Consider the following 14925-nt stretch of genomic DNA (forward strand, 5'->3'; position numbering starts at 1 on the left):
TATAAGCTCCAGATTATATATATATATTTGTAGATACTTTCTCCTGTGGGTTTTCTTTTCACTGTCTTAATGTCCTTTGAGACACATACGTTTTTGGTTTTGATAAAGCCCAATTTTATTTCTTGTGCTTTTGTTTTCATATCTGATAAACCATGGCCTAATCCAGAATCACAGAAATTTACATCTATGTTTTCTTCAAAGAGTTATTTTGCCTCTTACATTTAGATCTTTGATCCATCTGGAGTGATTTTTTATATTTGGTCTAAGAAAGTGTCCCAGCTCCATTCTTTAGCATATGGATATTCAGTTATCCCAGAACCATTTGTTGAAAAGACAAATATTTTTCCACTGATTTGTCTTGGCACTCTTGTTGAAAAATCAAGTGAATATGAATGTGAGGCTTTACTTCCAGACTCTCAGTTCTATTCCATATATTTATATGTCCATACGTTTATATTTTTATATTCATTCTATTTCCCTGGAGAAGGAAATGGCACTCCATTATTCCCCACTCCAGTATTCTTGCCTGGGAAATCCCATGGACAGAGGAGCCTGGCAGACTGTAGTCCATGGGGGTCACAAAGAGTTGGACGCAACTGAATGGCTAACACTTTGATTTTCATTCATTCTATAAAGGTTTATTGAGCATCTTTATATGCCAAGCATTGTGCTTGACATGTCCATTTTACTTGCTTTTGAAAACCAAACCGTACCTCTTCAAAGCCCAAATCTTTAAAACTCATTCTAATAGGATGTAGCATCTCTTTTTCTTAATGAGATATAAAATAATTTCTTTCGTAGCCAAACCTATAGAGGTAATTTTAGCTTCATATGATTGCACATATGTCTTTTGGCAAGTTGTAGTTTGTCCGGCTATATAAATGTCCAGAAGTCTGAGTGATTTTAGAGGGCTTGGAAGAATGAAAATTGATCAGGGATAGTCCATTGAATGTATTGAAGATCAAGGTTAGTTTTAAAGTGGTTGAAGAATTTACTGCCTGTGATAAGGGGTTCCTGGCAAGTGTGGAGTTGCCCACATGCAACTTGACAGGTCTGGGAAGTTGGTAAGTCTAGTTGCTAATAGCAGTATGACCAGAGAGAAATGGTGGAGGGGTTATTGGACTGGATACCCATAATTCTGCTTCCAGATTTTATTTTTGTAGCAGTTCCTTGCCAATGTGAAGTTACAGAGAGAAGAGAATATTTTTAGATAATGAATTATTACTCGGTTTAAAATGAATTAAAGGAGGGAAGATTTTTATATAATGGTGGTGGCTGGTCTCTAGATACAGACTGGTTGTAGGAATTGAAGGGAGAAGCCAAAGAAATGTAAACTTAGCAGAACTTGATAATTATCAAAAATAACTAAACATGATTCTAGCGTTATAACTTGAGGACATTGGAAAGATAATTGTACCAGTGCTTACCCTAATGAATAAGGTGAGAAAAAATGGTGTATAAACTTTGAGTTTGTCTGCTTGTTGGCAAAATATAAAAAATGCCAACCTGACTGTTAGTGTATCATATCCAGTCTGAAAGCCAGGAGCTTTCAACATTCTGTTGACACAAACTATTGATTTTCCTTTCCATAGTTGCCTATTAATTTCTGAAACCCATATTGTAAAATGAGCTTTCAATGTCTAATTTTAAGCATTAAGCAATAGTTTTATTTTCTCTGCCTGTAAAAGTATTAAAAAATACTGTACTTTGTCAGTGACTTTGAAAGACCTAGGAAAGTTACCTAGATTCCATGATTTGCAATTACCATTAACAATATTATTGTTTTGAGGGAGGAAAAAGTTTTAATATTGACTACACTGAAAAACATAGTCTATATAGCAATGTAGATGCTCATGATGGCTTTAAACATTAAAATGTGGATGTTTTAGGAAATCTATTACATTTTGAAACTCACTACAATACATTTATTTACCCATCCTAAATTTTCTTTCAGGAATTGTTCCGTCTTCTGTTGTCCTGACTTCTTTCCAGGTGATGTCAAGAGTTTTTCTAATATGGGCAGTAACACATAGTGTCAAAGAGGTAAGCATTTAAATAGACAAAAATAAAACAATGTCAGCATTAACAAGCTTCAGTCAACTTTTCTTTCTCACACGTGTATTATTGCTAAAGATGGAACTCCACAGCGTATCAATATAGCCCAAATAAAATTCACTTGTACTATAGGAATTTGGTTACTTGTGGGAAACATACCCCAAATATACAGAATTGAAAAAAGGAGACTGATTACACTAAGTCCTGAAGTCTCAGTTCCCTCTGAGATTTGGCTGGTGTGGCTATGGTCTGCACCTCAGTTATATTTTTCTGGTTCCTTGTTTGAATTCAGCACCATAAACTCTGGACAGCTGCATCTTTGTAGTGGGACTGTTGGGGAAGTGAGGGACATAAATTCATTCCCAGTCCAATCTTTGTCGGACCAGGGTAAAGTAACAAACTTGTTCCTACCCAGTCCACTTGCATTAATGGACTTCCCAAGTGTGCTGAGTCCAATGGTTCAGGGAGATGAGTGCTCTTCTGAGGGTCTGAGGCAGATGCCCAGCCAGGCCAGCTTCTTATAAGAACTGGAGGGAGGAAACCATCATTACCATAGCTATAAATCCACAGCTATCTTTCATTGTCTGGTATTGGAGAAGGGAATTGTTTTCCAGTATGTTTTTCGCTTTTTAAAAGTCCATTATTGTTAATGTCACCATGAGGCAGAGTACTGGTACCCACCAAGAAAATTCAGATTTCAGTTTTCCAGTCCCAGTAACTTACCACCAGCATTATGGGGTACTTTAGCCTCATGGAATGCACTTATCTATTAGCATTATCCTGGTGTTTTCTTTGTCTTCTATTACTCTGAAATCCCTGTCAAAACACTTGGTTTTTCAGGATTTATTTAGACAGTTTCATTTGTTTTTTAACTAGTGATTGTTTTTAACTTTTTATTAGCATGTGGTTTATACATTTAAAAAATGCACATAGTTAAGTTTTTAATGAAAATTGACTAAGCTAAGGTTGTTGTTCTTGTTACAGATCCACAGAATTTTTCTTTTAAGCTCATTTACTCCTTGAAGATGTCTGTTTACACTTTCTGTGTAGGAAGGATGTAAAACAATCTGATACTTTTACATGATCTCTTTTTAGAGTGGCCACATTTCTTTAAAAAAAGAAAAAGTCAAAAACAGGCAAGTAAATCCTAATGTGACATATTGCCCCTTGTTGTCATTCTTAGTTGTTTCTGGAGTAAGGAAAAGTTACTCTTCATTGGCTTCAACGTCCTTTCTATAAATCATAATAACCTGTATTTCTTCCTTCTTTCCTTTCCATTTAACCAGCAACTCATAGTTTTAACTTCCCAATAGTCTTAAGTGACCTAAACTTTCTTCCTAATAGTAACTCATTTATATTCTTAAACAAGTAATTATGTACTTCTAATAATTAAATGTTAGTTACATGAAGATAGAGTGTTATCAACTGTGGAGTGTAGTTACATGAAGATAGAGTGTTACCAACTGTGGAGTGTTTATAATCAGCCAAGAGAGTCAGATACTAGGTGTTCAGGAGCTAATGCTCCAGCTGATGGATTATTCATGGCCTCTGCTTCTCCTCTCTTCTGCTTCAGTAACCACTCCTGCTTATTCGCACTTCTGGCAAAGAGTATAGACAAGTAAATCAAAAATGCTTACAATTCAAGTTAAGCAATTGTTACCATATTGCTGTTACCAACATTTCCTAGAATTTTCTGGGCAGAGCAATAAGACAGCTTGGCTTAAAAAGCTATTAAATGTCTCTGTGGATTACGGTATGCAGACCTGGCCATTGCCCTTAGTAATCACCCACCTGACAGATGCACAGACTTGCCATTTAACAGATGGTTTCACATGTAGTGTCAACACAGTAATTTCAGTTATATGCTTGTTATGTTTGCATATTCAAAATTGTTTCTCTGCAGCCAATGTTACCCAATTTTACTATCATTAACATATCATTTTCTTAGGAATGTAGTAAATCTTACTGTCTTTCTGTCACCTCTTCTGTTTTCTTTTCATGTATACCCTATTGATTGACTTATTCCTTGCTCATGTAAATAGGATTCATTGTTTCTACTGCTCCATGATCACACTTCTTGTCTTTTCTTTGAAAAGAACCCATTCACTGTTTTGTTTATGGAAGTAGATTCCCTCTTGACCCACCCCCAGTTGCTGATAGGTAGCTTGAAGACCTGTTAGTGTGGCATTTCAGAGGCCAGTTTGCTGTCCGTCACCTGCTCCTTACCCCCCTTCTCTTAGCAAAGGCTATTTTTTCTGCTGTCAAGTTTCATGTTAGCTATAATTTAGTTTGTCCTATACAACATTATATATGGCTTCCCTGTTAAATGTCCATTCTTCTCTTTACTGAAACATATTTTAAATATCATTATTTTCCTTATATTCAGCTTTATTTTTAATGGTGGGAACCACACAACTAATAACTAAATTCCCAATAACTAATGCATAGGGAAATTGATTCCAGAAATAACTGCTTAATAAAATATATCTCACTTTATCATATTAATATTCAAATTCTTTTTACAGTACGTTGCTTTCATCCTCAGTTTCTTTTCTTACATCACATGTCCTCTAAAGTGGACACGCATGCCTTGTTCTCATAGCATTACATTTGGGTTTGGACTCTTGCCCCACCCTCTTTGGCCTGCCTGGATTTTTCTACACTCGTTCCTCTTGTTTTCTGTAATTGTACATGATGTACTAAGGTATAGCCTATATACATTTTAGGACTAGATACTACGTTTTTCATATTTGAGGTAGATTTTCTTTTAAGAGGCCCTATAGAACATGCATTCTTACCTGTCATTTTTATTCTCTGCTGCTGAGAACAGCAGAGAATAGAACAGCAGAGAACTAGTCACATAAATGTTGCCAGGTATATCAGAGAACTAAAAGAGGATCAGATGGTTTTCTTCTCTGACGTATAAGGATCCACCATCACTAGCAGAACTTCTTGATGAGCAGGATATTAAAGATAAAATGTCTCTATGCTCAAAAGCTTTTTCTTGACCTAACATAGCAAATAACCTCCCCACTTCTTTCCTTTTAAAGGGACTCTTTATATAAGCAAAGTTAAGCTTCTGATAACAAGTTCAGGGTGAGATATAGGGAATGTGGGATACAGGAGGAATCAGAAATTCTAGTTAACCTGTTTTCTTTGCAGTTTTTCCACCTGACCCCCAGAAATGAACTGGCTTCTGCATTAGCCAGGATGGCAACTGCTACTGCCACATCAGGCTTCTGTGGGCATTTATTCCCCTCACCTTCTGTTTGGATCAATGTCTTTGTCTCTTCATTGACCTGAAACAAAATTGATGTTTTTCAGAGTGAACTGCAGTAGGAAATGCCACCTTATGTCCCTTACTATGATCTCCCACCCCCTACCCCTATCCCCCATCAAAAACAGAAGTCCATAGCGCACATATTCTTCCTTCTCTAAAAGTAGCTAAGCCAAGCCCCAGATTCCTGGACACACAAGTAGGCCACTGTCCCTTTTCTTGGCCAACCCTCTTTGAAGAAGCCCCCACATATCCTCTCCTGAGTTCTCAGTGTGAGATTGCTGTGTTCTTGAGCAGAAGTCCCAGGTTACCGCTGTGAACAGCAGTTAAATAAGAAGTTGTTGGGCTCTCACTGTGACTTAGCCTAAGTGCAGCGAACACCTTCAACACCTTACTAGGTGGGGTAACTTGTGTAAAATAGAGCTTTGCCCTGGATTGCTGAGCCGTCTCTCCTTTCTTCCTTACCCTTTGCCATCATTAGAGAAAAGGATGTTTTCTCACATTCCTCTGGAATGTCCTGTGAGTTCTCCTGATTTCACCAGTCAGCTGATTCCCACTTCTCTCTGGCATGCCACTGGACTTTGTGACACTCAAGTTGCCATCATTGTTAACTTCTCATCAAGCTGCCTACAAAAAGTCTGTCATGCATGTTTAAGAAAGTAATGTCCAGTTCTCTATCATTATGCTGGTTTTGCTGTTTGTTGCATTACACTTTACAGAGGGCTTTATTAAAATATAATTATTCACTCTTGACAGTTGTCTCTTGGGGTAGGTTATAGATTCCACTTAAAGCTTGGAAGCTAGAGCGGCAAACGACCGTCTGTCAAATGGCAGAGTTGAAAGTAAACTTCTGAATTCAAAGTCTTCCTCCTGCATTAAAGCTTGCTCTCACCAGTTAGAAATGTGATGCAAACACATTCTTACTTGTGTATGCTAATCATACTCTATCCCGTGTAGAGTTGAAAACACCCATTTCAGTTACCCATTCCAGTATTCTTGGGCTTCTCTGGTGGCTCAGACAGTGAAGAATCCTCCTGCAGTGCGGGAGATCTGGGTTGGGAGGATCCCCTGGAGGAGAGTATGGCCACCCACTCCAGTTGCTTGCCTGGAGAATCCCCATGGACAGAGGAGCCTGGCGGGCTGCAGTCCATGGGGTCGCAAAGAGTCAGACACAACTGAGGGACTAAGCACATCACATCTCGGATGCAGAAGCACCTTTCCTCTTCAGCAGTTCTGTCATACCACATGCATATTGAAATACTGTTCTCTAGTCAGATGGTTTATACATGAAATGTACAAATAATTGCAAGCCCTGGGTGCTTGTCTGCAACACTTTGCCAGTGTGCTTCTCTGCTTCTTTAGTGCTCATTTTAGGGCTTCTGATATATCCCTCCAGTTAATTGACCTTTCTTCTTGAAAGTTCCAAGACTACTTTTCATACTGGCATATGGACTATTTGGAACAGAATTCCCCGGAAAGCTTCTTAGAAATGCACCTTCCAGGTCCCACCCCATATTGATACAGAATTTTGAGGAGTGGAGACAGAGAACCATCACTGTTATTAAGCTCCTTGAATAATTTGATGAGATCTAAGATTTGAGAAATGCTCTTAGATACTGTAATGTGCTGTAATTTTCATTCAGCTTTCCTTTTTCTTCATTTTACTTCCTATCTCTGCTTAGTTTCCTGTAGGCATAACCAAGTCTCCCCATCTCTGTCCCTAGTTCAAGAGCCGTAGTCTTGTTCTTAGAGAATGAACGCCTGGAGTTCCCTTACCCAGCTAAGCGGGGGCACTGGAGCTTCTCGTGTAGTCTTCAAAATCCACTGTCCGTGGAACTGCAGCTCAGGTACATGTAAGAGGAAGCTTGAGGGCCACCTTGCAGGCAGAGGCAGATTTGAAAGCATGGCAGGAAGAAAGTTAAAGTGTCATTTGTTTTGGGGGTGGGTTGCAGGGAAGGGCTCTATCGTGGGCATGTGCTCCTTGTTGCCTGGCAGTGCCACCTGGTAGGTCATTTATGACAACTTCTACCCAGGGAAATACTGCATATCTTCTTGGGTTTTCTCAAGAAATATTGTTGTAGCCACATGTTCCAGGAGACAAACTCACTCAGAAGGACAATGCAGATAGTGGAGTGCAGTTTATTACACCAGCGGGCCCACGGCAGAGTCTCCTCTTCGCCAAGGACCCTGACCAGTTTTTGTGAAAACCTTATATACCCTAAGTGTACGTGCCCAAACCCACCTCCCCAAATTCCCTGAAACTAGTCTGAACAAAGGAAAAGAAAGATACAGTCAAAGTTAACCCATGATTCATATGCCTTAGGCCTAGGTAGTTAACAGTGGACAGTTATCAATAGGCCTGTGGTCATACCCCAATAAGCATAATAGAATTTATGATTCTATTTGGTTACACAGATAATTAGGGTATTCTTTTAGGCAATGGAGAGTCTAGGTATGAGCCCTGGGGTTCTTCCATCTGGGGGCCTGGTTTTCCGGTTGGTATGTCATTTTCATAGATACTGGGCATATAGCTCAAAGTCCACAGTCCAGCCCAAGATGGAGTCCTGCTTTCAAGACGGAGCCTGTTCTGTCTGTTTCCTCCTTCAATATCACCTTCCTTGGATAGTTTTTTATTTTCTAGATAAGTCAAACACTGTATTCTAGAACATGGAGGCTGAGCAGCCATATCTTACATGAGGGTTGGTGAGGGTGGACTTCGGCAGGCACTTACCTTGTGGCTTAGGACAAAGTACTTCACCTTTCCGAGCCTTGTTTTTGTCATCTGTGACAGAGTAATACTAGTATCTGCCCTGCTCATGTCACAGAGTTTTTATGAAGATTAAGTGACAGGACTATATGAAAACAAGGCATCAGTGTTTAGAACTATCAGGGTCTCTGGCTTGCAGTTTTTTTGCTGAGCAGCTTCTGAAACCCTAATGTATAAAGTAGTTTCACTTCAGAAGGAATGCTGCTTCTTTCAGAGATGAAGCACAGTTTTCCTTGTCTTCCTCTTGTCCTCTTCTTTTTCACTCTGTGGAAGCTAAAAGACCAGGTACAGTGATATCCTGACCCTATGCTTCTGTTGCTGTTGTGTTGTGTTGTAGGTTTCTTCCTCTGCTGGGTACTCCGGCTGGGTTTGCAGCGCGCTCTTGCTCTTTGCCACCTCCTGGGGTTGCCTCCCTTGTCAGCACATTTCCTGTCGCTGCACATGCTCGTCAGTGTCCCCAGTGGCCATCCATGAACTCGGCCTTTCAGTGAGGGAGGCAGGGCACCTTCTCATCCCCATCGTTCAGATGGGAAGCTGAGAGGCTGTGTTTCTAGGGCACGTTGTGCCATGCCACTGTCTTCTTCTCAGGGACCTTTTTCCAGTGATGTTTCAGCTCTGCCAACAAAAGACATTGGGATACATTCAGTATCTTTTGGCCCCCTGAGTGCTGAGTGTCTAAAGTTCTCCACCCTACTCTTATCTATTCCCTTACTTTCTATTTTAAATATTTCTGTAGGTGGATTTGCATCACCTTCACTTTTAAAATTAGCACTTTTCCTAAAGGTAGAAAAACTTCATCATTTGATAGCTAATCAGACGCTGTCAGACTTTAGACAACTCCAAGATAGATGTAGCAATAATTTAATGCCACTTCTGCATCTGTTAATAATGGACACGTAAAGAAAATGTTACTTTTCTCCTTGCTGGATGGTTCACTCTAACATTGTGTATATTTAGCTTAGGTGATTTGAGCAAAATCAGGTTGTCTATTTTTCTCTGAGTGTTTTTCTGTCCCTTTCCAACGTTTTCTTGAACTGTGTATAAAAATTTTATTTCAAAATATTGAAAAATATTTAGATCCTTTTGGGTTCTGTGTCAGTTCACTTCTGACATCTCATGTTGCACCTTTCTCCCATTGCCTTGGTTCTTTTGTAGCCCCTGGAAAACTCCAGTGGAACTCCTTTGTTCAAAGTGTATTATACTTTTTTCTTTGATGATTAAGTCAGTTTTGTTTAAAATAAAACATCTTAAACCATGCAAGCCAGTATTACCACTACACCCTACAAGAACATAGCCCCATTTTTCAATTAAGAATTGAATGGGTTCCAGGCTCAACAAAATCAGGAAATCAGTTTCATTTGTGTTTAATGTTAATCTTTTTCTCTTCTGGCCACTCCTCTTCACCCTTCTCAGTTGGTGACCCTGCCCTACAAACACCCTCACACTTGAAGTTTCTCAGGACTTTCTTTTGCTCTCTTACCCCAAGGGCTGTCTTTGACATCCTTCGTTCCCGTTTCTCAATTCTGGCATGAGGGGGAGCAGTTACATCAGACAAATTCCCTGCAAGACTGCATAGTTACCTTCATTTGGGAGGGTGTCACGCAGGGCAGGAAGGGCTAGGGCCTGACCTGTCAGCTCAAAGGAAAGTGTCCCACTGTCAGGAGGTTCTTCTGGGACCCAAAGCCAGACCTGCCTGCCTGCCTAGTCCACACTGCCCAGCACGTGCCTGAGCCCTTCAGGCTGAGCAGTGTTGGCCTCTTCCTTTCCTTCTGCTCCAGAACTTCCAGATTTTTTGTGTCCCCAAGATTCAGTTAGTCTTTTTAAATATTATGCTAATACCCTTCTATCCCCATTTGACTCATGTTCTGGATGTGTCAGTGGTGTCTCCTACTTTCCTCCTATTTTTGATAATGAAGTTTTTAACAAAGAAACTTGTTGGTGGAATTCATCCTCTTCGGGCATAAGATGTTTTCAAACTATTGGGTAGTATCTTAACATATGTAATTGCTGCCACTTACGAACAGTAGGAAGCCTATTTAGAGCCAAATCTGGATAGGTGAAGTCCTGAGATTCACAAAGATGTTTGACTCTTGGCACGGGAAACTCTCATGGAAAAGAAATAAGAGTGGAAAAAGAAACAAAAGTGTTACCTTTGTTTCCCAAAGAAACAACTGAGATGATATTTACACTGAGATTTCCCATGAGAGCCTCAGTGGTTTCACCTTGGTTATCTGTTCAGCTTAAGTTGAAGAATGGCTCAGGGAAGTAAGCCTGTTGTTTGAGCTCTGCTGTCAAGTTGCACTGTCAGTGGAGAGTTACCAATAAGTCAATTCTGACACGAAAACCAGTTTTCATCCATGATTTGAGAGTAAAGTGAATTCAGATGTTTATTTCAAGCCAAAAACGGTAATTTTTTGCTTCTGTATAGTGACAGAGCATGTTGGTTACAAACATTTTTCTTTTGAATATTTCTTCTATCCTGGGACTGTCCATAGGAATTTTTAGCAATGAAAAAAATGTTCTGTGCCTGTGCTGTTCAACATAGTAGCTCCTAGTTGTATGTGTGCACATATTGAACCCTTGAAATAACCCTGAGTGACTAAGGAACTGAATTTAATGTAATTTAATTTCAAACAGCCACGTGTGACTGGAGCTTACTGCATGGGACAGTGTAGCTGTAGTTGTTCAGCGTAATATTATTGGGTTGGCCAGAAAGTTCACTCGAAGTTTTCTATAACATCTTATGGAAAATCTCAAACTTTTTGGCTAACACAATATTTACCATTTTCTTTATTTCAGTCAATTAGGTTTTCATATATTTTATCTCATGTACAAGATTGTATGATTTAAAAGAAAAAAAACAAGTAGCCACAGGAAATTTATATGACATACTTGGTATGCTGTGTTCTTTAAATCCAGGAATTCTTTTAGTACTGTAAATTAAACTCTTTTTTCTTTTTTTTTTTTTTTTTTACTGTTGTTCAAGGCTAGATTAAACTCTTATAAAAATCCTGATTGCAGGTGTGGGAAACTGTGTGGTATTCTCATCTGTTGCAAAGATAGCAGTTCATTAACTGGTGAGGTAGGAGGCCATACAGACTCCACCTTGCAGAGACCTGGAGTTGGGCCTTTGCAGTGGAGTCACCATGATACCATGTCCCACGTCTGGCTTTGCTGAAAACCATTTTACAGACCTTGCCTCTCCTATTTGACTTCAAGGATACCTTAGAAATATAGTCAACATTATTATCCCTATGAGCTCAAAGATTCTCACCTCACACTGTAAAAGATGATTGGCATGCATCGTGAGCATTGCTAAAATATATCAGCAGAGTCAAGGAAAGTTAAAAATTATTAGCAATAAACGGCTTTTAAATAGGTGTGCTCCATGGTACAATAAGTGGAATTTTTAAAGCATTGATTAATATTCATTTGAAAACTTTTAATATGTAGGAGGAGGAACTGTCTCATAAATTATCTGCTCCTTTGCCAAAGTGGTCCTTTGTATACTGTTGCTTTTTTAATATAACTATATTTTCAGCATGAATGTGAAATATCAGATCATTTAAAAATACATAAATTGACAAGAATACCAGTGCATTCAGTCTCTTGGCAGTTGACTTGCACAGTGAATGCAGCAGGTAACTGGTCTCGGTGGGAACCTTGAAGACAACAGGGGAACCTGAAGAAATCCCCATTCCCCTGCTCCCATGAAGTATCTATGAAGTATATTTCCATGGCTTCCAGGAGGAGGATTCAATAACCTTTTTTACCTACCCATGTCAAGAAGCCCTGTATAGTCAGGAAGCTCTCATTAAAAGCTGTGATGCATTACAGATAAAATTAAGCATATTACTAAGTCGTCTGCATTTTCCAGAGAATGGAGCCCTTTCAAGTCTGAAGTGAAACCCTGGTGCACTTCGGGAATTTGTAAGACGTGACTTGATAGCCACATGTGGATGTGTGTGGAAGCATGCTGAGGATATGCCTGCATTTGAAAGGGAGGGAGGAGACTAATTATTAGGCTTGATGCATTAAAGACTTTTAACTTATCTTTTCTTTACATTGCCGCCATAAACATTTGTTTTTAACAGGATGAGTTTTGGTATCTTCTCCCCTTTACTGTATTTTGCTCTGGCAAAAATATTACCACAATAGCTGAAAACCTGAGAACTATGCCTCTCTTTTGCCTTTTGCATTGGTACTGTCTTGTTAAGCCAAGTTTAAGGAATCTTTCGTTGAGGTCAGTGTTTCAAAGCAGTACATGTTGAGAGCCTCAAGTGTAAACACTAATCAAATTAACCAAGTTTTTAATATACTAAATACTTTTTTTAATTTTAGAGTTTTTCAAATAGTCATGTTACATTTATGTAGCACCTTGCCATCGGTAGCAGAGCTTATCAACTGGTATCAGATGTCTGTCCCCCAGGTGGGTGTTAAAAGAAATTTCAAGAAGAATAGGATGACTAGAACGTCTACATCATCTCAGAACAAAGGTCGTGCTCACCTCAGCTAGTAATTGGCAAATTGATCTAGTCTTATGCAGTCGCTTTTTTTTTTTTTTAAAGAAAAAAGCAGAAATACAGATTTTTTAAATGTGAAATCTCTCAACTTAAAAAACTGGCTCAAATATTTTTTAAAGCACTGTACAAACTCAAACAAAACATTTGTGATCCAGGATTATAGGCATTGTTTTAATATTTATGTTCCAAGAGATGATATCAAAGCCTTTGTTTTTATTTTCTGTCTTACATTTTTGCAATTATTAAACCATCATAGAACAAAAGAACCATGACATTTCACAGTGTATATTGCTCATTTCATGTTCTTTTGACCACATCAGTTACACTTCTGACAGTGATCCATCTTGTCCCCTCTAGAGTGTTGAGTAGGCACACTGGGATGATGCATTTAGAGGTCTGGGGGCAGACTGTGGGGTGACTGCACCAGCTCTCCCCATGAGACCACAGTAACCTTCTGCTGGGCATATTGATCTCAGGCTCTCTTGGCAATAGTTAAAGGACTATTGCTTCATAGAATACTTAGGCTGTATTGGATATATATGGTCAAGGTGGAACTAATTAATGACTGTTTTCTGATGCAGTCCTTATACTTGAGTTTGGTTGAAGGTAATAATAGTTGCATGAAAACTGTTAATAACATGCTCTTTGGAGCTGAGAGAATCAAACTGAACTTAGGAAGAACATTGGGAAAGGCTAGCAGCTGGTGAGATCCTTAGACATCCCAGATTTGGTACAGGCTAATGCTTTAACACTTAACAGAAAACACAATGACAAAATATTATTTTGGTAATTAAGCCTAAGAGGCAGCCACCAGCCTGTACTGGATCCCAGCAGTGACTAGCATAGATAGTAGAAACTTAATAAATGTTTGTTGAATTGAATTTTTCTTTCATGGAATAAAAATAATAACTGCTATTTATGAATGGCTAGCACTTTACTCGGAGAAGGTGATGGCACCCCACTCCAGTACTTTTGCCTGGAAAATCTCATGGGCGGAAGAGCCTGGTAGGCTGCAGTCCATGGGGTCGCTAAGAGTCGGACACGACTGAGCGACTTCACTTTCACTTTTCACTTTCATGCATTGGAGAAGGAAATGGCAACCCCCTCCAGTGGTCTTGCCTGGAGAATCCCAGGGGCCGGTGGAGCCTGATGGGCTGCCGTCTCGGGTCGCACAGAGTCGGACACGACTGAAGCGGCTTAGCAGCAGCAGCAGCAGCACTTTACTGAGTCCTTGATAGGTTTTTCTAACCTCATGTGAACCCATGCAAGGGCAAATATGTTACCTCAGTTTCCATATGAGGATGTTGAAGCTGGGAAAGGATAAGGACATGCAGCCTGGAAGCCTGGAGGTCTGTTTGGTTCCAGAGTTGCAGTGATTGAAGAAGAGGCTAGTTGTAGGAAATTGCCATTCTTTCTTCATATTTCCCAGGAAATGGGCTGAGCAGATAGTAGCATCAAAGTTGGACTAATGGGAACATTTTAGCTTTCAGACCTGCACGTCTGATTTTGTCATAAATGCAGAAATGACTGTGCGTTGCCTATTTACTGCATGCTTATACATTTTTCTCATTGCATGTTCAGAAAAGTTAATTTCATGACCAAGACTTGTTTTGGTAAGCCAAAACATTTAACTAGGCCATCATCCATATTAAAGAGTAGTTCTTAGTTATTGTGTTGTAATGGAAATAATTTTTAATCAGTCCCCCTTGTCATTGTTGGTTAAGAAAAATCTATATAGTTGCATATTTTTCTCTCCTTTAAAAGGGAAGTATATTAATATAACTCACATTTTCCATATAAAAGGAATATTATTTTCTGGTTTGTTTACTGTGTATCCTATCATAAGTTTTTATTTTATTTTTTAATTGAAGGATAATTGCTTTACAGAATTTTGTGGTTTTCTGTCATACATCAACAAGAATGAGCTATAGGTACACTCTTGTTCCCTCCCTTCCGATTCTCCCTCCCCATCCCACCCTTCCAGATTGTCGTAGAGCTCCTGTTTGAGTTCCGAGTCATACAGCAAATTCCCACTGGCTATCTATTTAACATATAGTATTGTAAATTTCCATGTTACTCTCTCCATACATCTCACCCTCTGCCTCATACCTTCCCCCTAAACATTAAATCATGGATACTTTACATATGCAGTTGCCATGTGAAAAGACCAACACTTATCCAGACATCTTTTTTTTTTTAACCACCACACGTCAGTATTTATTACATTGCAATTTCTTATCAAGGAGGACATTCCTTTTAAGTAGATAACTAGATGAGTTACATTTTTGTTCCAAAAAAATAAA

The 14925-nt window shown here is 39.2% G+C and overlaps 1 protein-coding gene across 1 annotated transcript in view; it reads left to right on the forward strand.

Annotated features, from left to right (window-relative positions):
* HACD2 (3-hydroxyacyl-CoA dehydratase 2) overlaps nucleotides 1-14925 on the forward strand; it is an 87394-nt gene that overhangs the window by 54356 nt on the left and 18113 nt on the right. The window contains exon 4 of the mRNA XM_086402818.1: nucleotides 1955-2043. Within this exon, the coding sequence (XP_086258944.1) occupies nucleotides 1955-2043 (89 nt within the window). The remainder of the gene's footprint in view (nucleotides 1-1954; nucleotides 2044-14925) is intronic.

Source organism: Bos grunniens, chromosome 1 (assembly GCF_055505025.1).
Source record: "Bos grunniens cultivar Pamir isolate PY7600 chromosome 1, Bosgru_T2T1.0, whole genome shotgun sequence".
Lineage (NCBI taxonomy): Eukaryota > Metazoa > Chordata > Mammalia > Artiodactyla > Bovidae > Bos > Bos grunniens.